The following is a 24,098-nucleotide window of genomic DNA, read 5'->3' on the forward strand; positions in this document are numbered from 1 at the left end:
ACGCTCGTCAGTGGCTTCAGTTCACACGTGGCGCCAGCGGAGGCAGGTTGCGGTGCTTGTGCTTCCTTCTACAGCCAACATGAAAAGGCCTAGTAAGTGGGGTCGGGAGGCGGGCGTGGAGGGACCCACGTCTGGAAGTTGCTGCAGCCACCACGACGCTCTTCTACGGCTACGGCTTTGTCTCTGCTGGTATGGGGGTGGGAGCCTACGCGTAGGCCTTGGCCCTATTTCCTGGTAGAACCGAGAGTTGGAAGTCCCTACGGCGATCATGTTAACCGCGCGGGCTCATTCTGCGGAACGAAGCTGGGCAGAGGGTGGGGAAGACTAGGCTAGATTTTCGTAAGGAAGCAGCGTCTGAGCCAGGTTTGAGGCCCAATATTTTCTTTCCGTGGCCACGTGCAGACTGGCCCAGGTGAGAGCTGAGAATCGCCTCCCAGACTCAGTGTTCCTCTCCTGCCTTATGATTCGTGCTGTTTGACACGAAGTGCCTGTCGTTTTGGGTCTCATACGCCGTTGTGTATGATCCCATTCTAATATTGTGAGGGTAGGTGCAGGGAATTTTGACTCCATTCTGGATCTACTGAATTTAATTCTCTGGGATTTGAAAGTAGCACGTATGTTTGCATTAGGCATTTCGCATTAGACTTAACGTTAGGTTTGGTAGCCAATAACACAAGAAAAGGATATAACTCTATAGTGCGTTAACCCAGAACTAATCATTTGGGTTAACAGATTTGTGATGTGTTTCTTTGTAGAGTTAAAGAAAGCAAGTAAACGCATGACCTGCCATAAGCGGTATAAAATCCAAAAAAAGGTAAGTGTAGTGCTTGAGAGAGCTATACCAAACACATTGCTAAACTGATTTTGCCCTGTTCCTTTGCGGGAAAGTCTGGGTTAATGTGATTTGGTTTTGGGAAATGGCATTGACTGACCATGGGCACAAGCTCTTAGGCATCAGGAGTGCAGCTGTGAGAAAGTGCAGTGATTTGGTGATAAGTCTCTAAATTTGTTCAGCATGTTAACCTCTGCATAGAGAGCCTTCTAGTTACAATTTACTGCTGTTTTATACTTACATATGCATTACTTTGTAAGATTCCAATTAAAGCTCCATTTTCCTAGGACATTTTATAGGCATAACTAAATTGCAGCCAGATTGGTTTCTCACTTGAATTCTGCTTAAGTATAAAGATATTTTTGTAAGCAGACAAAATCTCTTTATTTTAATAGGTTCGAGAACATCATCGAAAATTAAGGAAGGAGGCTAAAAAGCGGGGTCACAAGAAGCCTAGGAAAGACCCAGGAGTTCCAAACAGTGCTCCCTTTAAGGAGGCTCTTCTTAGGGAAGCTGAGCTAAGGAAAGAGAGGGTAAGTTACGTTAGCCAGAATTTTCATTGAGTGGTGTAGTGTGTTATGTGTGATATTTTTCAGAGTAAGGTAACAACACTAGTCACTGGTTCACCTATTTCCCTTATGGCTCTGACAGCTTGAAGAACTAAAACAGCAGCAGAAACTTGACAGGCAGAAGGAACTAGAAAAGAAAAGAAAACTTGAAACTAATCCTGATATTAAGCCATCAAATGTGGAACCTATGGAAAAGGTATGATTAGGTCTCTTTATGAATGAGAGATCAGGGGTTTTGATTTTGGTTTTTTTGCTTGGGCCTGAGTGCAGTGGCACAATCACAGCTCACTGCAACCTGGACCACCCAGGCTCAAGCAGTCTTACCACCTCAGTCTCCAAGTAGCTGGGACTGCAGAAGCACACCATCACGCCTGGCTAATTTTTTTAGCAGACACGGGCTTTCACTATATTGCCAAGGCTGGTCTCAAGTGATCCACCCAACTCAGCCTCCCGAAGTTTCTGGTATTACAGGTGTGGGCTGTTGTGCCTGGCTGAGAGATGAGTTCTGATGCAGAAATAAAAGCACATCCACAGGCTGCTGAGCTTCTTGGGAGGAAGACAACTGAGTTCAGATTCCATCTTACCTATTTAACAACTGCAAGTGCTGCTACTCAGCTGTGGAAAATGGAGTTAGAGGTTACAGTTGCTCTACTTCTAATTTTGTGTTATTTCCCCCTTTATCCTCTAGGAGTTTGGGCTTTGCAAAACTGAGAACAAAGCCAAGTCGGGCAAACAGAATTCAAAGAAGCTGTACTGCCAAGAACTTAAAAAGGTATCTTAGCCTAGGTCAGTGTCTGACAGTGGTAATGAGGTTTAAAAGACTCAAGTCATTTTTTTTTTAACCTTTTAAGATCAAGGGTGCATGTGCAGGTTTGTTATATGGGTAAACTTGCGTCATGGGGGTTTGTTGTACAGATTATTTCATCACCCAGGTATTAAGCCTAGTACGACATTAGTTATCTTTCCTGATCATCTCCCTCCTCCCACCTTTTCACCAACAAATCATTTCGTGACTCGACTCTAGCTTATGCTGTTTAATGCCTTTCCTGCTATGTTTACCTGACGGAAATAGTTTCTTTGGTTCTAAATATTTGCACAAAACTGGTTCTGCCTGTAAGCATGATTTACAACATTAAAAAAAAACGTTGACATAGTGTTGAGATTGAGAAAGGTACATTGGAGTAAGCAGTGTCAGGCTAAGGGTCTCTAAAGTACTCTGTTGAAACCTAAGTGAAGGAGGACAACTTGGTGTAGTTGCTCTCCAGCACTCCCATCCCCAACATCCATTTTCCCAAGCTCACTCCCCCATGGATAGAACCTGACTGCCCCTCAGCAACTTTTGGCAAGGCCAGAAGGACCTATCAAACTATATAATTCACTATGGGAGGATTCAGACAGGGATATTTGCATTTTTGAAATCCATCTTGATCAGAGACTGCTGAGCAAGCCTGTGTTTTACTTTCCTGTGTGAGAAATGATGAGGGTCAACATTCTTCATACCAAAGTGAAGACATGAGATCCAACTCTGAGCTCACCCTGTTGCTAAATGGATAATGCCAGTACTCTCTTGTGGAAGGTATTACCAGAGCAAGGGATGTAGTTCTGATCATTTTCTCCTTGATAATGTAGTTCTGGTCATTTTTTCCTTGATAGGTGATTGAAGCCTCCGATGTTGTCCTAGAGGTGTTGGATGCCAGAGATCCTCTTGGTTGCAGATGTCCTCAGGTAGAAGAAGCCATTGTCCAGAGTGGACAGAAAAAGCTGGTACTCATATTAAATAAATCAGGTGAGTAAAGAGGGTACCCTTTGTCTTCTGTGTACATGGGTGAGGTACGAGGAAACAGTCTGATAGTCACTGAAGACTGATTAGATCCAACTCTGATCTCAGCAAAGCCAGAGTACGTGCACTTTGCCAGAGACAGTGCTAGGCAGTGGGGAACCAGGTGACTTTTACAACTGACTCAACTGGTTTCTACTATTCTTTTGCCATTCAGTATTTACCATCTTTTAAATAAAGAGTGTAAGCTGCTATACCCAGCTTATTGTGCAGTATATTTCATCTAGGAAGTGATGACAGTGTGACAAATTCCCCACACCTACACAATGTCGGGTATTAGTTCAAGAGTGAAATAAATTGGAACGTATGTGACAAAATATTTAAATGAAATGCATAATTATGCATCTGAGTTTGAGCAGCAGGAACAAGAAAACCCAGAACAGAGAATTACAAAGCAGAAAATGGGAATGAGATCTAAAATTGTTGTTGGGGTTAAGAAACAATTGGCTGCTTGGGAGGCTGAAGTGGGCACATCACTTGAGGCCAGGAGTTCGAGAAAAGCCTGGCCGACACGGCGAAACCCCATCTCTACTAAAATACAAATATTAGCCGGGCATGATAATGGGCACTTGTAGTCCCAGCTACTCGGAAGGCTGAGGCAGGAGAATTGCTTGAACCCGGGAGGCGGAGGTTGCAGTGAGCCGATACTGTGCCACTGCACTCCAGCCTGGGCAACAACACTCCGTCTCAAAAAAAAATGAAGAAACAATTGGCTGCTAGCTAAAGGTAAATTCTGGAAACATAGCTATAGGGTTAGTAGGGTTGTAATCCAGACGTTGAGTCTGTCCTGAAGTTTTCAAGTGAGCAATACAAGGGGAATTGAAATAGAGAAGTGCAGATGCTGAGCTCTGTTAAGATACGGGCAGTATGGTAGGGGAGCTTACCCTGCCCTGATTTTCTAGTTAAATCCTTTTGAAAGGACTGGGAAAATGTAAACCAGAGTAAAATCTATAGTTGCCAGATTTTGCAAATGCATCTCAACAAAATAGCCAAATTGGAGCAAATGTCTTTTTCTTTTTTTCTTTTTGAGATGGAGGCTTGCTCTATCACCCAGGCTGGAGTGCAGTGGCGCCATCTCAGCTCACTGCAAGCTCCACCTCCCGGGTTCACGCCATTCTCCTGCCTCAGCCTCCCGAGTAGCTGGGACTACAGGTGCCCGCCACCACGCCCAGCTAATTTTTTTGTATTTTTAGTAGAGACGGGGTTTTATCGTGTTAGCCAGGATGGTCTTGATCTCCTGAACTCGTGATCCGCCTGTCTCGGCCTCCCAAAGTGCTGGGATTACAGGCGTGAGCCACCGTGCCTGGCCGCAAATGTCATTTCTAATTCCTATCAGATCTGGTACCAAAGGAGAATTTGGAGAGCTGGCTAAATTATTTGAAGAAAGAATTGCCAACAGTGGTGTTCAGAGCCTCAACAAAACCAAAGGATAAAGGGAAGATAACCAAGGTATCCTTTATTAGTGGTAAGAAATGTGATTCTTTCAGATTTTGGTTGAAATATGATGAGTGTACAAAATCTTGATTTAAGTAAATGAAAAATTACAAGATCCAACTCTGATTTCAGCCAGAGATCATCTGAAAGGCAATGTAGTTATCTTAAGAGCTGGGCTCTGGAGCCTGATTGCTTGGGGTTTGTTGAAATTTATCAGGTAAGTTGCCAGAATAATTCAACTATTTGGAATTTTAGCGTGTGAAGGCAAAGAAGAATGCTGCTCCATTCAGAAGTGAAGTCTGCTTTGGGAAAGAGGGCCTTTGGAAACTTCTTGGAGGTTTTCAGGAGACTTGCAGCAAAGCCATTCGGGTTGGAGTAATTGGTGAGTTTCAGTTCATTACTTTTTACTTTTTAAGTGTTGAAATAGTTAAGAAGTTTAGCCAGCTCTCCAAGTGCCCAAGCAGCAGTGTATGGAGTTGTTGTCAAGTAAAAGGCTCACTCAAATACTAGCTTCTTGCTTATACCTTACTGAAAGCACATAACCACACACAATTTAAAGACAAAAACTTACACAACTGCTGCCAGATTCAGGTTTTTTGTTGGGACTGATTACTGTAGGAAGCTGGTTTCTAAAAGTTCTTGGTTTGTTTGAATTTATAGTATTTTCCTGCCTTTGCATTACTTGTGCAAGAAATGAAGAAACTAAAATTGGTCTTAGTATTGAAGTGAAGACACTGAGATCCAACTCTGATCTTGCCCTAAACATCAGGGAAATGGAAAATTAGGCAGTGAAAATTTCATAAGTGCCAACATATAATGCTTTTTATATCTGGATTTCCCATTTATTTGTAGGTTTCCCAAATGTGGGGAAAAGCAGCATTATCAATAGCTTAAAACAAGAACAGATGTGTAATGTTGGTGTATCCATGGGGCTTACAAGGTAAATGGAGGTGTCCATAATTGTAATATTATAGTGACACACTATTTTATTTTGGTTATCTCAAGGAAGGTGTTTTTTTTTTTTTTTTTTTTTTTTTTTTTTTGGGAGACAGTTTCACTCTTGTTCCCAGGCTGGAGTGCAATGGCACAATCTCGGCTCACTGCAACCTCCACCTCTCAGGTTCAAGTGATTCTCCTGCCTCAGCTTCCCGAGTAGCTGGGATTACAGGCATGTGCCCCCACGCCCGGCTAATTTTGTATTTTTAGTAGAGACGGGTTTCTCCATGTTGGTTAGGCTGGTCTCAAACTCCTGACTTCAGCTGATCTGCCCACCTCGGCCTCCCAAAGTGCTGGGGTTACAGGCCAAGCCACCGCGCCCGGCCTATTTTTATTTTTTAAAGCTTTTGGTGAAAGAAGAGATTTAAGCCAGTGCTAGAACTGATTGGAGTGGGACAGCTGCCCACAATTTAGTTTGAAAGACAAGTTCAGCAGATAGATTGAGAGAGAGGAAAGCTCCCTCAGAGGAAGTGATGTTTGAACCTGGCCTTGAGAAATTAATAGAAATTTGCCAGATAGAAGTCTGCCACCACACCTGGCTAGTTTTTGTATTTTTAGTAGAGATGGGGTTTCACTGTTGGCCAGGCTAGTCTCAAACTCCTAGCCTTAAGTCATCCACCCGCCTAGGCCTCACAAAGTGTTGGGATTACACTTGTGTTGGGTGGCATGAGCCACTGTGCCTGGCCAACTTTTAGATTTTTTTTTTTTTTTTTTTTTTTTGGAGATGGAGTCTGTCTCCCAGGCTGGAGTACAGTGGTGCTATCTTGGCTCACTGCAACCTCAGCCTCCTGAGTAGCTGGGATCAAAGGCACCCCGCTAATTTTTGTATTTTTAGTAGAGACAGGGCTTTCATCATGTTGGCCAGGCTGGTCTCAAACTCCTGACCTCAGGTGATCCACCCATATCGGCCTCCCAAAGTGCTGGGATTACAGGCGTGAGCCACCGCGCCCAGCCAGAAGGTGGCATATTTATAGCAAAGGAAATAGCATGTGTTTTGGTTGATGTAAATATATAAGCTATAACATGTAGTGTTTCTCTTTAGAACAGTCGGGTATGCTGTTACAGTTTTAGATAAATGTGAAGCAAATGATGATAAACTGGATCTGACTGACTGTGCTGAGTCTGTTCAATCCAACCCTGAGCTTCATGTTCTGTCTCTTACCCTCCAAATAGACCAATGCCCCCATCAATTCCATCGCTCTTCTTTCAGGAGCATGCAAGTCGTCCCCTTGGACAAACAGATCACAATCATAGATAGTCCGAGCTTCATCGTATCTCCACTTAATTCCTCCTCTGCGCTTGCTCTGCGAAGTCCAGCAAGTATTGAAGTAGTAAAACCGATGGAGGCTGCCAGTGCCATCCTTTCCCAGGCTGATGCTCGACAGGTAAAAGGACCCCTTCTCATTAGCTCCTTGGAGCCATCTTCTTTCATCATAAGCATTTTGAGTAGAAAAATTTTGGAAGTGTTTTAAAGTACTGGCATGTCAGATGAAGGACAGCTCCTTTGTTTGGTTTTTTTTTTTAAGGTAGTACTGAAATATACTGTCCCAGGCTACAGGAATTCTCTGGAATTTTTTACTATGCTTGCTCAGAGAAGAGGTATGCACCAAAAAGGTGGAATCCCAAATGTTGAAGGTGCTGCCAAACTGCTGTGGTCTGAGTGGACAGGGTAAGCTTTCTTTTCTGTTGGCATTTTGGTGACCACTAGAATAAACCTTCTTTTGACACATCTTATTTTTAATATCAGTGCCTCATTAGCTTACTATTGCCATCCCCCTACATCTTGGACTCCTCCTCCATATTTTAATGAGAGTGTTGTGGTAGACATGAAAAGCGGCTTCAATCTGGAAGAACTGGAAAAGAACAATGCACAGAGCATAAGAGGTGAGAATTGTGTGTCGCTGCTGTCTTCATCAGCTGACAGGCCAGTGGAGCTCTTACCTGTTTACATGGGCTTGCTTTCTTTCCCAGCCATCAAGGGCCCTCATTTGGCCAATAGCATCCTTTTCCAGTCTTCCGGTCTGACAAATGGAATAATAGAAGAAAAGGACATACATGAAGAATTGCCAAAACGGAAAGAAAGGAAGCAGGAGGAGAGGGAGGATGACAAAGACAGTGACCAGGAAATTGTTGATGAAGAAGTTGATGTAAGTGTGTCCTCCATGAGTTAAAACTGAAGTGAGTTTTCTAGCATTATAATACATAATGGAAGGAACTGAAGATAGGAAATATTTGAGGCTTGTGATCCATTAGCCTTAATTTTGCACATCCCGTTATATGTACCTCCAAAGAGTTAATTTTTCAGGTACATAACTACTTGGATTAAATGAGCAGACAAGGGCTGCTAATCCAGCACTATTTTTCTTTGTCACACAGGAAAACAGCTCAGGCATGTTTGCTGCAGAAGAGACGGGGGAGGCACTGTCTGAGGAGACTACAGCAGGTGAGGCAGGCAAAAGGGGTTCTAACGAAGCAGCATGGTATAGAATCACTTTTACTTTTTGAAAATAAAATCTCTTTATTTTCCTGCAATATAGGTGAACAGTCTACAAGGTCTTTTATCTTGGATAAAATCATTGAAGAGGATGATGCTTATGACTTCAGTACAGATTATGTGTAACAGAACAATGGCTTTTTATGATTTTTTTTTAACATTTTAAGCAGACTGCTAAACTGTTCTCTGTATAAGTTATGGTATGCATGAGCTGTGTAAATTTTGTGAATATGTATTATATTAAAACCAGGCAACTTGGAATCCCCAAATTCTGTAAAAAGACAATTCATCTCATTGTGAGTGGAAGTAGTTATCTGGAATAAAAAAAGAAGATACCTATTGAAAAATGTAAGTTTTATTTACAGATCAGGCCACAGGTTACAAAATTAAAACCAACAGCAGTTTTGAATTATCTGTACCAGCTAGCTGAACTAGCCATATCAGTTCTTCTTTCCAGTCATTCAGCATTGTAGTAAGAAAACACTTGGTAAGGCAGATGGAGACATATTTATAGTCTATAGTCTGTCTGGGAAGCTGACTGCCAGACAGGGCAGTTTGTCATCTTTACCTAGCTGACACATCTTTTTCCATGGCTTGCTACTGATAGGCATTGAAGCCTAGCAACTGTTACTTCCCACACATGCTATCTTCCAGGACTTCCTGAGAAATGCTTACAGTTCAAATTCTGTTTCACTTTATGTTTGAGATCTCGGTATATCTTCGGATTAGGTTGAATTTGCCTGTTGGGTCTGGAATATACCATTTTTCCCAAACATCAGTATATGAAGCAGTCCTTCCCCATGGCTTAAAATGTCCATTCCAATGGAGTAACTTGGCAGCCTTTACAAACTGAGGTGAATATCGTTTTCCAGCACTGGAACCTTATATTTGAGACAAAAATAGCCACATCATTGCGCCATGTGAAATTGTGCAGAAAACTTAAGGGAAACAAAGAATATACCCCATCCCTAAGGATAGTTCTTTAGATACCAATTCTTTACTAGCTTATGCCACTGGTTAATTCTACTTACCAAGGTGGCGGACATTCCACATAGGATCGATGGTAGAGTGCTGTTGATAAAATACGATAAGCAGAGGAGGTGTTGTGATGCTACCAGCCAGGGTTCTGCTATACAGTCCCTCTCTTGGTGGGACAGAAAACAAATGTTTGTTAGTGAAAAGTACTAACTCCTGTTAGTCAAGACTCTAGGAATTGAAATACAACAGTTTTTCACAGCTAGGCCAGTTACATACTTACTCTACATTGAGTTTCATCCATTTTTCCAGTTGGTTAGTTATATTCTGTCGTTTCCATTCCGTCAGGTTTGCAACAAAAACTCCAGGATTAAATGAGCAAGTGCTGGCTTTCATGGAAAGCTTACGAATTCTTTCCTTTTTATAGTCAAGATAGCCAATGTAATTGTACTAAAAACACAAATAGGATATATGTACTTACTGCTTCAAACAGAATAGATACAATTTTATAGCCAGTAGAGAGAAGAGCTGTTAAACTATGACTTCTTCAGATTAGAAAATAGATATTTGAAATTCCAAGTTAGAATAGGAACCTAGATGTTGACATAATAAACCAGATGTTCAAGAACAATTAGGCTGTCAAGTCCATGAAGAAGTCTACAGAAAAGCAGGCTTGAGTTTTGGGATGAAATTATTGGGGAGTGTAAATTGCAGCAAAAGAGTTCCCTGAATTTGCAACCTCTTCCCATTAAACAATATTGTAGGAAGAGGGGTGTTTGGTAAGCAATTTACCTGGTTTCCTGCTCCACGGATGACAACTTTAGTAGAGGCTGAATCACAATCTTCTGAAAATGCAGCTGCATGTCCTGGCTTCAGTGCTGTATTGTAAAGGGCAAGAATATCACCTGAAATAGACAAGATGTTAAGATTTACATTTCAGTTGCCTTGAGAGTTCCCTGTTACTCCCACTTCTCCCTATGGTGACCTTTTATAGAAGACCATAAATAAACCACTACAGCCCACTGTAGCCCATTGTTTTATTTAGCAATTGTACCCAATCTGGGTGGAGAACAGCACTCATGGTGACATTTTTGATACCTTGCACAATTACATCATCATCCATGTATATGGCCTTCTTTGCGCTGGGAACCAGAATTGGCAAGTAGAACCTTGCAAAGGTTAACTGGAAAAGGAAAGAATAATTGGCATAGGATACCGCACTAGCTGTGCTTTTATTTACACAGAAACTCCTAGGATGCTTTCAGTACCCATTCAGGAGAAGAAAGGACTCTTAGAACCACCCAGGCTTGGTCCCCAGGAAACTACTTGCACTATACCCACGGATACCCAGGTATTCCATTATTTCCTAATACTCCAAGTGCAAAAAAGGATGCATGGAACTCACAGGTTTCATGGATTCCCCCTGGTCAGGATCCTCCTTTACTTTTCCTTCCAAAAGTTTAGGGTCAAAATTGACAATTTTGTATCTGATGCTTTTCAGGGAATCACTGTTGAGCCAGGACCTGATGAAGATAAAACACTACATTTTAGTTTCAAATAATGTCTCCAAACCAATGAGGGAATAATGCAAAAGAAACCCTATGGACCAAATAGGTGTTTTCAAGCTCCTTTTATCTCTGAGCTTTGGTTTCCTCGTCTGAAGTGAGGGTAATTCCCACCAAAGTCCCTCCCTGAATTAAGATTGTATGGTAATTATCTTCTAACGCTAAAACTACTCTAGAAAAACTATAGAATTAAGAACATTTCATCACCACCTGGACTATCCAACTCTTAACCCTCTAAATACACTGGTGAAGAAAAGGAGTCAAAGTGACAGTACCAACAGAGTAATCTCTTATCTACAGACTGACTTCTTAATTCACTGTGGTGACCCTAATTCCACCACTCAAGTCTGAGGCACTACCTGTAAGAAAAAACTGTTTGCTAAAGGAGTACTGCACATTTTTTCTAGGTCAGTTTCAAATCAGTGTTTTGTGGCTACTTAGTGTTATTTCTGTAGTCTATTTTTATACAGCTTCTGTTTCTGTATTTTAAATGGGTTCAGAATTTACAGCTTTAAAAACTAAATATGAACCATGGAGAGGGCCACAAGGACCAAAATGTTTTAGAAATTTGACAACTGGTTAATTTGTTAGACCAACAAATTTGGAGTAAGTTTTATAAGTCTTGTTCATTTTCAAAACGGATTGGACTATCCAAGTTTCCCCAGATCACTCTGGGCCAGGATTTCGATCAGGATCTGTGATCAGCATCACAACACTACCTTGCCATTGTTGCTAAGTCCCTTCCCACTCTAGACCAGAACTGCTCCGAGCATGTCCATGAAATAAGGAACTTGTGACTTGTAAATCAACATTTACTGCTCCCTTCACTGAGAAAGTATTATCAAAACACCATCAAGTGGGGTTAACAGTTCAGAGTGACAGCTGACTTACTTCCTGGCATGAGCTCCTTGTATCACTTCTCCCATTATGGGGATATGCTCATAATACAGTCCTAAAAAAAATATGTCATTTGTACAGTTTATCAGTGGTATAATTTCAATTGTATAAAACAACATACAAACCACAGAAAAACAGATCCTGGATTGGCAGCTGGCCTGCTCTAAATCATCCTCTAGAAGCAGAATCACATAAGCAGAGCTCACCGGAGATGGTCTGCTGTATTGTTGAGAGTAACAATGTAGAAAATCACATTGGAGCGAGTGTTGTGCTGAATGCTGTTTATAGCTGCAATGGCCCCCCCAAGCCTGTCTTCAGATGCAGCGATGACCACAGGAATCTCCTCTTGTCTCCCATCTACTGCATGTCGGAGAGCATTTGGGACAAAGTCTATAGGTTGAGGCCCCACAATTCCTGAATCTGAAAACACAAGGAAGGCACTGTGATTACAATCTCATGGGCTTTTGATATAGAGTCCAAGACATGGAAAAAGGGAAGGTAAGGATTATGGTACTGATCTACCTCATTTCTCCCCCATTAAACTGAAGCATAGAGCCCTGAAACTTTCCCTGTATGTAAATAAGCTTTTGGAAAAGTGGAGGAAGCATTTTTTAAAATACACTGACAGCACTTTGATACACTACTGGTAGGAAAATAACAGAACCTGTTAGAATGTATTATGGCAATTTGTATCAAGAGTTTCCTAAGGACAAAATCTGAAATATAATCAAAAGAAAGAATTTTATTTAAATTGTGAAAACTTAGCAGCAAACTAAATCAATGTTTTTCAAGTCACGAATCACAAGTAGGCATGAAACCAACTGAGTGAGTCACAATCAATTTATACAGAAAAAGTTTCTGGATTGCAATAGAAAACTGAAGTAGAGGCCGGGCATGGTGGGTCACGCCTGTAATCCCAGCAGTTTGGGAGGCTGAGGCGGGTGGATCACTTGAGGTCAGGAGTTTGAGACCAGCCTGACCAACATGGTGAAACCTCATCTCTACTAAAAATACAAAATGAGCCAGGTGTAGTGGTGAACACCTGTAATCCCAGCTACTTGGGAGACTGAGGCAGGAGAATCGCTTGAACTCGGGAGGTGGAGGTTGCAGTGAGCCGAGACTGTACCACTGCACTCCAGCCTGGGCAGCAATAGGAAAACTCCATCTCAAAAAAAAAAAAAGAAAACTGAATTAGAATACCAAAGAAAATATAGTGTATCACACAAGGAAACTGCAATTACTGTCCTGTATGCATTCTTGCCTTTCTTTTTTTTTTTTTTTTTTATTCCTCATTGAACCCTGGTATTTACTATGTGCCAGGCAATATCTAGGCACTGGGGTTACAGCCATGAATAAAACATCCCTAACTTTCTGAGGATAGACAGCCAATAAGCAAATACACATGTATGTACATGTGCTACATGTAATGTATTTCCTATTGTAGGGCTGCCATCAAAAAGTCTGAAAGCTGTTGTACCAAAAGATGTTATCCTGTGGAAACAAATTAATAGACATTAAGATTATGTATGAAGAGTTTCTACCATCACAGTGACATACTTATGATATACAGAAAAACATGTCATGTACAGTTTATGTATAGTACAATCTCAACTGTACACAAAAAAAGATGTGTAGGAAAAAACTGGAAGGTACTAAGCCAAAATTGTAAATGAAATCATTCAACCAACTAATATTTATTGAACAGCTAGTATCAGCCATCATCCATAGGCACAGAAGATAAAACAGTACACAAATTGCCTTCATGGAGCTTAAATACTGTTGTCTCTTTTTTTTTTTTCTTGAGACAAAGACTCACTCTGTCACCAGGCTGGAGTGCGGTGGCGTGATCTTGGCTCACTGCAACCTCCGCCTCCTGGGTTCAAGCGATTCTCCTGCCTCAGCCTCCCGAGTAGCTGGGACTACAGGCGCACACCACCACGCCCAGCTAATTTTTGTATTTTTAGTAGAGACGGGGTTTCACCATGTTGGCCAGGCTGGTCTTGTACTCCTGACCTTGTGATCTGCCCACCTCAGCCTCCCAAAGTGCTGAGATGGTCTCGATCTCTTGACCTTGTGAGACGCCCGCCTCGGCCTACCAAAGTTTTGGGATTACAGGCATGAGCCACTGCTCCCGGACGCTGTTCTCTTTTTTATAAACTTTCCTACCAGGAACATGCATTACTTTATATGTATCATACATATATACACGTGATAAAACATGCTATCAGAGCACTCCGTGAAAGTCAGGGGAAAGCTATTACAGTCTCTCACTCTGGTCAGCTATGGTGGGTGGCAATCCAAAAATGATTTTTGACAAACACTCAAGCCTCAAACATTTCTCAATACCAAGGGAGAACAGTATGAACGACTAATTCAATATACTGTGCAATATATTATACAACACAGTGATTTTTAAAAATCACTTGACAAACTTTTATTGCTACAGTCCCACTGATGTAGCTGCACAGCTGAAGGAAAGTAACTAGACTGACACTCTAGTGACTAGAGCAGGCATCAAACACCAAGGACACTGGTATGCCCTCACTTTCTGAAGCCCTGTCCTGCTGACATGTGAACAGATGGCAGCCCTCAGAGGCTCTCCTAAGGCCTCTGATTTGGTGAAAAGGAATATTCTGTCAGATCAAACCCTTAACAAACAACTGCTAGTACTACCGGAAGAACAACAACTTAGGATGTGTGACACAGAGAATACCAGGTCCGCAACAGATTCTAAGGCATTATTAGTAAGTGCTCCCATACCTGTAACCTCATTCCTTAACAAACTGCTCAAGCTGAGGAAGTTATGGTGCAAAACCAGTAAGAAGAGAGCAACAGCGAGGACCAAGATGATGATGTTTACTGAAATAGATAGGGAAAACCTATGTTATACCTCTTTATCTTTGATCAGGTATAAAAACAACTTAACTTGTAGAAAGAGCATACCTTTACGGAATGACATCTTTTTCTTCTGTCATATAAATATTAGTTTTTAACCCTACAAAACAAAAACAAGCCCCCAAAGTCAGTAAGCACATGAGAAGGGACATCAAAATGCCCTAACGCTTTTTTTTTTTTTTTTTTAATTCAGGAAGAAACAAGAGGCATATACAGTATTCTGCCAGAAACTCATTTTGAATTCACAGTTCCCAAGAACCCAATTTGGGATCTGAAATTTTTGTGGTACTCATTAATAAAAAACTTAAAAATAAGTTGGAGAAACAGCCTTAGCCTTGTACATTATACATCACAAGATGAAAAGCAAAAGAAACATTTAAGAATTAAGTTTCAGCCAGGCAGGGTGGCTCATGCCTATAATCCCAGCACTTTGGGAGGCCGAGTGGGGTGGATCATGAGGTCAGGAGTTCAAGACCAGCCTGGCCAAGATGGTGAAACCTCGTCTCTACTAAAAACTGCAAAAAAAATTAGCCAGGTGCAGTGGCAGGGGCCTGTAATCCCAGCTGCTCAGGAGGCTGAGGCAGGAGAATCGCTTGAACCTGGGCAACAGAGGTTGCAGTGAGCCGAGATCATGCCATTGCACTCCAGCCTGGGCGACAGAGTGAGACTCTGTCTTTAAAATAAAAAATTACATAACATAACATAATTAAGTTTCTACTTAAAATTCCTAAAGTAGACATGGATTCACGTTGTCTATGACCAAGTAACCTGAGGTCTTAGCCTCATCAGTAAAAACATGCCTGTTCAGAGTTGTATCCCATTCACCTTTAACATGAGTGTCCTCAGAGAAAAGAATATTATCCAAATTCACTTGACAAACCCACAGCAGAGAAAAAGCTACAAAAATTCACAAAATCCAATCGATATCAAAAGTGTGGAGTACATTTCTAGCCACTGTAACTAGCAAAAAAAAAAAAGGCTTATTTTAGTTTATTATTTTTTGAAACGGAGTCTCGTTCTGTCGTCCAGGCTGGAGTGCAGCGGCATGATCTCAGCTCACTGCAACCTCTGCCTCCCGCATTCAAGCGATTCTCCCGCCTCAGCCTTCCCAATAGTTGGGATTACAGGTGTGCGCCACCACGCCCAGCTAATTTTTGTATTTTTAGTAGAGATGGGTTTCACCATGTTGGCCAGACTGGTCTCGAACTCCTGACTTCGTGATCTGCCCACCTCAGCCTCCCAAAGTGCTGAGATTACAGGCGTGAGCCACCACGCCCGGCCAAAAAAACATTTAAGGTGCTATTCTCAAAAATCATCTCTGTTAGCTAGCTATTCATCTCTTAAGAAGGTGGTGTCTAATTGTCACAATGTCCTGGTTGGTCCTCCTCAGCTCATCTGACCTTCACTTTTTCAAAACAATTCAGTGGAAACAAGATAGTAGGTGGAACTAAATTTATTTAAAAAATAAATTCCTTCAACAAGCTCTGGATAAAATGTTTCCTTAAAGACATTTTACCAACCAAGATATCGTGAACCTACCTTTTAACCCTTTCTTACTTCATCTTCACCCATAGTAGTACCCAACACTTACATAAGGCTATTAATTTTACAAAGCACTTTCAAACATAGCGTATTGCAATGCAAGTTAGTTCATTTGTTTTTTTAGACAGGGTCTCACCATGTTGCCCAGGCTGGCCTCTAACTCCTAGGCTCAAGCAAGCCTCCTGCCTCAGCCTCCCAAGTAGCAGGGACTACAGACAAAGTAAGTTTGAATTAACTTCATCCTGGGAAAATTGTGTGCCTACCAGGCACTTAATTTCTCAAGGCCTTTGTAAAGAAGAGAAATATATTGAAAAACTGTTTAAAAAATTGGGGGCTGGGCACTGTGGCTCATGCCTATAATCCCAAAATGAAAACAACAAGGCTAACACGGGCAGATCACCTGAGCTGAAGAGTTCAAGACCAGCCTGGGTAACATTGTGAAAGCTCATCTCTACAAAACATACAAAAATTAGCCAGGCATGGTGACGTGCATCTGTAGTCCCAAGCATTTGGGAGGCTAAGGCAGGAGGATCACCTGAGCCAGGGAGGTCAAGGCTGCAGTAAGCCATATTCATGCCACTGCACTCCAGCCTGGGTGACAAAGCGACACCCTGTCTCAAAAAAATTTTAAAAAGCAATAAAAACTGGGGATCAGCCAGGCACTGTGGCTGATACCCATAATCCCAACTATTCAGGTGGCTGGGGTGGGAGGCTGCCTGAGCCCAGGAGTTCCAGACCAGCCTGAGCAACATAGTATGACCATCCCCCAACCCCATATCTAAAAAAAATTTCTTTTTAAAAATGGGATCACAGGCCAGATTACAAATTAGGGGGAAAATACACATCTTTCTTTCTTTCCTTTTTTTTTTTTTTTTCGAGACAGAGTCTGGCTCTGTCAGCCAGGCTGCAGTGCAGTGGTGCCGTCTTGGCTCACTGCAACCTCTGCCTCTCAGATTCAAGCAATTCTTGTGCCTCAACCTCCCGAGTAGCAGGGACTACAGGTGTGTGCCACCACGCCCAGCTAATTTTAATAGAGAGAGGGTTTCACCATGTTGGCCAGGCTGGTCTCGAACTCCTGACCTCAGGTGATCCACCTGCCTCGGCCTTCCAAAGTGCTGGGATTACAGGCCTGAGCCACCAGGCCCAGCCCACACACACCTTTCCAAAGCAGTATATATGAAGTACAATGTGTCAGTGAACTTCTTCTCATATACATCAGGGCGCCGTGGCTCACGTCTGTAATCCCAGCACTTTGGGAGGCCAAGGCAGGTGGATCAAGAGGTCAGGAGTTCGAGACCAGCCTGTCCAAGATGGTGAAACCCCATCTCTACTAAAAATACAAAAAATTAGCCAGGCATGGTGGCAGGTGCCTGTAATCCCAGCTATTCGAGAGGCTGAGGCAAGAGAATCCCTTGAACCCGGGAGGCGGAGGTTGCAGTGAGCTGAGACCGTGCCACTGCACTCCAGCCTGGGCAACAGAGTAAGACTCTGTCTCAAAAAAAAAAAAAAGAGAGAAGTATATACATCAGTATATATCCTAAGTCATATGCCTCTATCACATTATGGGCTGACCTTATCTACAGAAGCTGGCAGAGGGGAGCTGTTCGGACAAAGCCCCAACATCTGCCTGCGATGAGGCAAGTTCCACCACCACTGAGAAAACAATCTTGCACTCAAATAAATCCCACTTAATTAATGGTACAAGAGATAATGTTTTTAGTTTCTTGACTTCCAGTTAACAGTTACGGGATCAAGAGGCACACTTGGCTGGAAACAAGAAAAACACAATTCTATCAAGTATCTGACATACTTAAGTAGACTGGCAAGGCAGAAACCAGTTGCTCCTAAAACTTCCACAGTTACCTACATGCAAAACGCCAGTTATCATGGAGTACGTCTAATCCATATTGTCTTTCCTGGGGCTATTCCTGGTAAGAGAGCTTTCCTGATCTGGTTAGAAGGAATTCTCAAAACGAAATTGCACACAGACGCTGGATCTGTAATAGTTAACTACATTTTCGTAAGAGTATATAATTGTGTACAATTTGATTAGCAACACAGTTGGTCCTCAGTATCAGTCGGGGATTGGCTCCAGGACTCCCCATGTATACAAAAATTCACGGATGCTCAAGTCCCTTATGTAAAATGGCATATTACAGTCAGCCCTCTGTATCTGTAATTTCAATCCGTGGTTGGTTGAATCCAAGGATACAAAACCGTGGATACAAAAAAAAAAAAAAAAAAGACCACACTGGCCGGGCGCGGTGGCTCATGCCTGTAATCCCAGCACTTTGGAAGGCCGAGGTGGGTGGATCACTTGAGGTCAGGCGTTTGAGACTAGTCTGGCCAACACAGTGAAACCCCGTCTCCACTAAAAACACAAAAATTAGCCGGGCGTGGTGGCGCATGCCTGTAATCCCAGCTACTCGGAAGGCCGAGGCAGAACAATCCCTTGAACCCAGGAGGCGGAGGTTGCAGTGAGCCGCGATCGCACCACTGCACTCCAGCCTGGGCAACAGAGCGAGTCTTCGCCTCAAAAAAAAAAAAAAAAAAAAAAAAGACCACACAGAGATATATCTATTTATACACACAACAGAAAGTCTCTTCAAACACACCAAGAAATACAGAGCATGAGAAGGAAACAGGAATAAACTCCTGCCCATCCCTCTTTCTGCCTTCTACACGTCCTGAGTCCTTCTGAGGTCAGAAAAGTGTCAAACGTGTCTGCATTTTACTGTTTGGTCTCTGCCACGTGCAAGGATGAAAGGGCACTGAGGATATACAAACACTTTCTCCTACCCTTTCATCTGGCTGGCTCCTACTTGGCATTCAGAGGTCAAGGTAGCCTCCTCCAAACTCCACGTTGAGCTGCACCTCCCCTGAGCTCCCACATCTGGGCCTCCCTCTCCCAGGGCTAATCCAGCTGTCATGTATTTCTGGCGTGATGTGGCTGTCTCCCTTGACACGCTCTGGGCTCTTCCAAGGCAACAGCCTGGTCTTGATAACAACCGTGTCCTCGGTCTGCTGTCTGGCACAAACAAGGTGCCGTGAATATTTGCTGGTTGCATGAATGAGGACAGCAGTCCCACCCTGTCCCGGGAGTGCCTAGAATTCCACTGTTTGTGGCCAACCCAGAATACATAACCTGGGGGCCGGAGAGCCAGCTGGGACCCAGAGGCCCGGGTTCCTCAGAACGGTTTCTCTCCAAAACGTGGGCATCCCACCTGGCTGACGGTAACGGAGAAGGGTCTAAGATTTAGAGATACACCAGCCTTGAAAGAGAGGTTGAGTGAACCTTTGGCTGGCCTCTATTGGGAGGGCCCAGCCTGGGTCTGTGAGGGTCAGTAAAGCCGGCCAGAATGTGAGAGGGCTGAGTTCGGGAGTCCCCACATGAGGGACTTTCTACGCGGATGAGAGGGACAGCCGAGCACCAGGGTCCCCTCTCCAAGGGAATTCTCTCTGTTGTGGATGCCGCCTAGGGTAGCCCCCCTAAATTCCAAGGGTCAGTAGGGCCCCCCTTACACTTTGAAGTGATCGGAAAGTGATGTGACGCTCCGGGGATCCCGCCAGGCTCAGAGATACCCCTGGTTAGGGGTCCGACAAGTCGTTCCCCTCAAAGGCTCGCCGCGGCCGCCCTTACTGCAGGCGATGGAGGAGATGCGGATGCAGCCCGCGCCCCGACCCGCCCTGCCAGCTCAGCGCCCGCGCCGCAGGCCCCGGAGCCCAGCCCGTTGTCTGGCCGCCCGCGTTCCCTGCACGCTGGGCCGAGCCCACTTGCCCTCTAGCTCCGTGGCAGCCGCGCAGCCCCACAACGCCCAGCCAGCCCGCAGCGGTAACCGCTAGAGCGTCGCGCCAAGCAGGCGCCGCGGGGCAGCCCTGCCGCCGGGGTCCTCGCAGGGAAAAAGGCCGTCGCCATGGAGACGCGGGGGCGCCGGCGGCCGTTGGGCCGCGCAAGTACTGTCAAGGACAGTTTTCGGGACGGGGGACGCGGCTCCAGGCACCCAACAGCACTGACGGAGAACACTGCACGGGCGCGCGATGCCTCGACAAGGCGGCCGCCGCCACCACCTCAGCTGCCCTCGCGGACAGCACGCCACGGCAAAAGCGCACGTCGCCTAGCGATGGCGCGGGGCGGGGACACGGGCTGTACCGGCCCGTCGGAGACTTCCGCTTCCGGGGCCGCCGCCATCGCTCTCCCGGGCTTAGAAGGCCCGGCTGCTGACGCGCAGTGTCAGACCTTAGCCCTCACGGTCCTTAAGTCTCGGTCGCCCTCGCCTCGCAGCCTGCCACCCGCGCTCAGCTGCCCGCCTCCTCAGCCAGCCATGCTGGAGCATCTGAGCTCGTTGCCCACGCAGATGGTGAGGGCGCAACCCGGGGACCTCTGCACGCCGTTCTTGTGCCTGGCAGCTTCGAAGCCCATGTTGGAGCACCGACCCGGTGCTGCGCTGTTCCGGGCCCGGATGGTTACCCTCCACCCTCTTTCCCGAATTGCCTCCTGGGTCCCCTTCTCTTCTACTCCGCGAGAATCTCCTGTCCATTCTCCGTGAGGGTGTTTCAGTTCCTCACGGGAAGCCCAGAATTTAATATCTTGCCCAGGCCCTTAGGAGAGCGGGAGACCCTGATGTTGGGGTTACCCTGTGCCAGAGTTGTGAGGTCAGGGCAGGAATTGTATCTTCTCGGCGGTGGAACCAATTCTTTTTTTCCTCTGCTTCACCCCAGGATTACAAGGGCCAGAAGCTAGCTGAACAGATGTTTCAGGGAATTATTCTTTTTTCTGCAGTAAGTATTGGTTTTACATTTAATCTCCGCCCCCGCCTCCCTCCCAACCCTCAGTTTGAGTGTGTTTAATATACTTCATTTGTCTCTAGATAGTTGGATTTATCTACGGGTACGTGGCTGAACAGTTCGGGTGGACTGTCTATATAGTTATGGCCGGATTTGCTTTTTCATGTTTGGTAAGAAATTTGTGGGTGTTAGTGGCAACTTGGGTTTTGTGAGTCGGGTTGGTTTGGTTAGACCTACTCAGTAGTGAGACCCAAAGCCAACGTTTCCCTCATCCTTCCAAACAGCGTTTCCCTTTGCTATCATTGGAAAAGTAGAATGCCAAAATAGTGTCAGATGGTGCGAACTATATAAAAGGACACAGCTTATTTCCTTTGGCAGCTACTCTAGGTAATAATCTTAAGGTCAAAGCCAGCAGGAGTTTTCATGGTGCTCACATTGTCCCCTCACCTTTTATTTATTTATTTAAATTTTTTGAGACGGAGTTTCACTCTTGTTGCCCAGGCTGCAGTGCACTGGGGCGATTTCGGCTCACTGCACCTTCTGCCTCCCGGGTTTAATAGAGTCTCCTGCCTCAGCCTCCCGAGTAGCTGTGACTACAGGCGCCCACCCCCACACCCAGCTAATTTTTGTGTTTTTAGTAAAGACAGGGTTTCACTGTGTTGGCCAGGCTGGTCTCAAGCAATCCGCCCACCTTGGCCTCCCAAAGTGCTTGGATTACAGGCGAGAGCCACCACGCCTAGCCCCCACCTTTCTTTTAGGTCTTAAAGCCATTTGTATAGGCAGTGAGCCTGTTCCCATCATCTTACAGTGTTTTGCATGGATGGTGGCACAGAGCCTTTATAGGAATATGGATTTTTTTTTGTTTGTTTTTTTGTTCCCTCAGCATAGGAGTCATTTGGGAACCTGGCATTATACGTAATGATTTTTTAAACTTTTAATAGCTATAATTTATGCATTTCCTCTTTTCTGGCCCAGCTGACACTTCCTCCATGGCCCATCTATCGCCGGCATCCTCTCAAGTGGTTACCTGTTCAAGAATCAAGCACAGACGACAAGAAACCAGGGGAAAGAAAAATTAAGAGGCATGCTAAAAATAATTGAGGTTTTCATGATTCAGCACCTGCTTTTGTTTCTGTGAGATGAGCTAAATTGCTTTCATACCCCAGATAAGAGCTAAAACCACCTAATGCTCTTATGGCACAGCTGTGTATAGATTTAGTTCTCTTTATACTTCATTTCTAGCCCAGTTGGGTTTTGATTTATATAAGTAGTTTAGACCTTCTCTTCATAATCTTGCTCTGAGATGGGGAACAGAACACACAAGTATGCAGTTTCTTTCAGGTGTAAATAATGAAAAATAAATGCCTCATAAATGATAGTACAATGTAACTATCAAAGTTTTATAATTCATTATGAGTTAACCATTTTAATGTTTCCAATTAAACCTCATAGTGCAAGTTCTTTGTCTAAAGGGTCTTCTGTTCATTATTCTGCAAGGAAGATAATTAATAAAAGCCTAAGTTAGAAGTTCGTGGTTCTGGCCAGGTGCAGTGGCTCTCACCTATAACCCCAGCACTTGGGGAGGCTAAGGCAGGAGGATGACTTGAGCCCAGGAGTTTGGGACATTTCATGGTATGTAATTAATAGTTGTCATTAGAACATTAGTTCCATGAGAACGGGGACTTTGTTTTGCTCACTGCTGTCTACCCAGTACATAGAAGAGTACACGATGCATTGTTAAGTACTTAAGATTTACTGAATGAGAACTGCATTGTACAATATGGTGCCACTAGACACGTCTATTTAATTAAAATTAAAATACAAAACTCTAAAACTAGCCATGATTCAAAGGTTCAATAGCTATATGTGACTAGTGGCTACCATATAAAACATTTCCATCACAAAGTTCCATTTATCAGATCTTATATAGAACCTTGAATAAAATTTAATAGACAAGTGATTTTGTATTTAACATTTCACCTTTATTGAATGCCTATAAGGCCATTTGAATAACGGATCATGTACAAAAGCAACAGGAAAAAAAAACTGCAAGCAGTAAAGGTTGTGCAGGTGATATTCAGTAACACTGCAGTGTAGCCAGAGCAAGGACATAAAACTTCCTTAGCTTTGTAAGTCTGTGGAAATCAAAACTTCTAAAAGAGAAAACCAAAATCAGAATTACTGACACTTTAGGCCAGGCATGGTGCCTCAAGCCTGTAATCCCAGCATTTAGGGAGGCCAAGGCAGGCAGATCACCTGAGGTCAGGAGTTCAAGACCAGCCTGGCCAACATGGTGAAACTCCATCTCTACTAAAAATACGAAAATCAGCCAGGCATGGTGGTGTGTGCCTGTAATCCCAGCTACTCGGGAGGCTGAGGGAGGGGAACTTGAACCCAGGAAGCATAGGCTGCAGTGAGCCAAGATCGCACCACTGTACTCCAGCCTGGGCAACAAGAAGACTCCATCTCAAAAAAAAAAAAAAAAAGAATGATTGACATTTTAGAACCAATGCCAAAAGAGTATCACATCAAAGTCTCTGAACTGTGGCCAAAGGTATATTCAGAAGAAAATTCACAGTCTTAAAGATGAGTTTTTAAATTAATTTAGGAAGATGAGTTAAGCACTCAAGTAAAAACGATAAAAGTGGGAAGAAAAAATGTTTAAACAAAATAAAAATATACAGTATGGTAATAAGAAAGTATGGGGGAAGTCAGGTGTGGTGGTTCATGCCTATAATCCCAGCACTTTCAGAGGCCGATGCAGGAGGACTGCTTGAATGCAGTTTGAGACCAGCCTGGGCAACACAGACTTCCTCTCCACAAAAAATTTTAAAAATTAGCCAGGTGTGGTGGTGCGTGCCTGTGGTCCTAGCTACTTGAGGGGCTGAGGTGGGAGGATCACTTAAGCCCAGGAGGTCAAGGCTGCAGTGAGCTATGATCACCTCACTGCACTCCAGGCTGGGTGACAGAGCAAGACCCTGTCTCAAAAAAAAAAAAAAAAAAAAAAGATATGGGTGAGATTCCTTTAATTCTAATAATAAAATACCTACTTTATACCAATACATTAGAAAAATTAAGTAAAACTGATGACTCTCCAGAACGATGTGGATTTCCAAAACATGCACGGAAAGGTGAATAGCTCAAGGATACCAAGTTTGCCAAAGATTTGTTCCCAACTAGGCATTGGGACTTGATGGTTTTGCAAGTTGAGTTCTAGCAAACCCTTCAAAGTGAAAATAAGAGTTATCAGAAACCAGGCTGTGAGCACTGTAAAAGG

General features: G+C 43.8%; 3 protein-coding genes and 4 non-coding genes across 14 annotated transcripts; 6 read left to right on the plus strand and 1 right to left on the minus strand.

Moving 5' to 3' along the window:
* The first annotated feature begins 12 nt into the window (after positions 1–12).
* Positions 13–8,509, plus strand: GNL3 (G protein nucleolar 3). 3 transcript variants are annotated; one of them, XM_009445451.5, is made up of 15 exons: positions 13–189; positions 756–814; positions 1,228–1,365; positions 1,484–1,597; positions 2,090–2,173; positions 3,055–3,187; positions 4,575–4,687; positions 4,928–5,054; positions 5,525–5,612; positions 6,879–7,053; positions 7,195–7,337; positions 7,416–7,552; positions 7,640–7,815; positions 8,045–8,111; positions 8,206–8,509. In XM_009445451.5, exons 2-15 carry the CDS (start codon positions 779–781, stop codon positions 8,286–8,288), a joined length of 1,614 nt encoding a protein of 537 aa, XP_009443726.1. In that variant the 5' UTR covers positions 13–189; positions 756–778; the 3' UTR covers positions 8,289–8,509.
* LOC112208833 (small nucleolar RNA SNORD19) lies at positions 3,229–3,296 on the plus strand. The gene has a single exon (XR_002943387.1). It is a non-coding gene; the product is annotated as a small nucleolar RNA SNORD19 (small nucleolar RNA).
* On the plus strand, positions 4,727–4,810 carry LOC112208844 (small nucleolar RNA SNORD19B). Its single transcript, XR_002943396.1, has one exon. It is a non-coding gene; the product is annotated as a small nucleolar RNA SNORD19B (small nucleolar RNA).
* On the plus strand, positions 5,361–5,436 carry LOC112208834 (small nucleolar RNA SNORD19). Its single transcript, XR_002943388.1, has one exon. It is a non-coding gene; the product is annotated as a small nucleolar RNA SNORD19 (small nucleolar RNA).
* LOC112208836 (small nucleolar RNA SNORD69) lies at positions 6,743–6,819 on the plus strand. The gene has a single exon (XR_002943390.1). It is a non-coding gene; the product is annotated as a small nucleolar RNA SNORD69 (small nucleolar RNA).
* On the minus strand, positions 8,502–20,169 carry GLT8D1 (glycosyltransferase 8 domain containing 1). Of its 6 annotated transcripts, none has more exons than XM_054681977.2 (12): positions 19,559–19,698; positions 18,836–19,064; positions 17,904–18,033; positions 14,543–14,594; positions 14,360–14,458; positions 11,806–12,019; positions 10,543–10,660; positions 10,236–10,320; positions 9,930–10,042; positions 9,421–9,587; positions 9,194–9,306; positions 8,502–9,043 (listed from the first exon to the last, which is right to left on the minus strand). In XM_054681977.2, the coding sequence occupies exons 4-12, from the start codon at positions 14,556–14,558 to the stop codon at positions 8,853–8,855; spliced, it is 1,116 nt and encodes a 371-aa protein (XP_054537952.1). In that variant the 5' UTR covers positions 14,559–14,594; positions 17,904–18,033; positions 18,836–19,064; positions 19,559–19,698; the 3' UTR covers positions 8,502–8,852. The 6 variants fall into 6 exon arrangements, with proteins under 6 accessions (XP_054537952.1, XP_054537953.1, XP_009443873.1 ...); XM_054681978.1 differs by having other exon boundaries at positions 18,836–19,060; positions 19,559–19,697; XM_009445598.4 differs by lacking the exon at positions 18,836–19,064 and having other exon boundaries at positions 19,559–20,169.
* Positions 19,951–22,278, plus strand: SPCS1 (signal peptidase complex subunit 1). The gene is made up of 4 exons (XM_003954515.5): positions 19,951–20,394; positions 20,756–20,815; positions 20,905–20,991; positions 21,797–22,278. The coding sequence occupies exons 1-4, from the start codon at positions 19,951–19,953 to the stop codon at positions 21,920–21,922; spliced, it is 717 nt and encodes a 238-aa protein (XP_003954564.4). The 3' UTR covers positions 21,923–22,278.
* The last annotated feature ends 1,820 nt before the right edge of the window (positions 22,279–24,098 follow it).

The sequence above is a fragment of the Pan troglodytes genome, chromosome 2 (assembly GCF_028858775.2).
Source record: "Pan troglodytes isolate AG18354 chromosome 2, NHGRI_mPanTro3-v2.0_pri, whole genome shotgun sequence".
Lineage (NCBI taxonomy): Eukaryota > Metazoa > Chordata > Mammalia > Primates > Hominidae > Pan > Pan troglodytes.

Bases quoted from the DNA above. Each gene is read 5' to 3' on its own strand.
- SPCS1 (XM_003954515.5), top strand. From the start codon at position 19,951: ATGGAGACGCGGGGGCGCCGGCGGCCGTTGGGCCGCGCAAGTACTGTC. The intron at 20,816-20,904 runs GTAAGTATTGGT...ATTTGTCTCTAG, and splicing joins GAATTATTCTTTTTTCTGCA to ATAGTTGGATTTATCTACGG. The intron at 20,992-21,796 runs GTAAGAAATTTG...TTTCTGGCCCAG, and splicing joins GATTTGCTTTTTCATGTTTG to CTGACACTTCCTCCATGGCC.
- GNL3 (XM_009445451.5), top strand. From the start codon at position 779: ATGACCTGCCATAAGCGGTATAAAATCCAAAAAAAG. The intron at 1,598-2,089 runs GTATGATTAGGT...TTTATCCTCTAG, and splicing joins ATGTGGAACCTATGGAAAAG to GAGTTTGGGCTTTGCAAAAC. The intron at 7,338-7,415 runs GTAAGCTTTCTT...TTTTAATATCAG, and splicing joins CTGTGGTCTGAGTGGACAGG to TGCCTCATTAGCTTACTATT.
- GLT8D1 (XM_009445598.4), bottom strand. The intron at 10,661-11,805 runs GTGAGCTCTGCT...TATCTTCATCAG, and splicing joins AATACAGCAGACCATCTCCG to GTCCTGGCTCAACAGTGATT. The intron at 9,307-9,420 runs GTAAGTATGTAA...TGTCCCACCAAG, and splicing joins TGGATGAAACTCAATGTAGA to AGAGGGACTGTATAGCAGAA.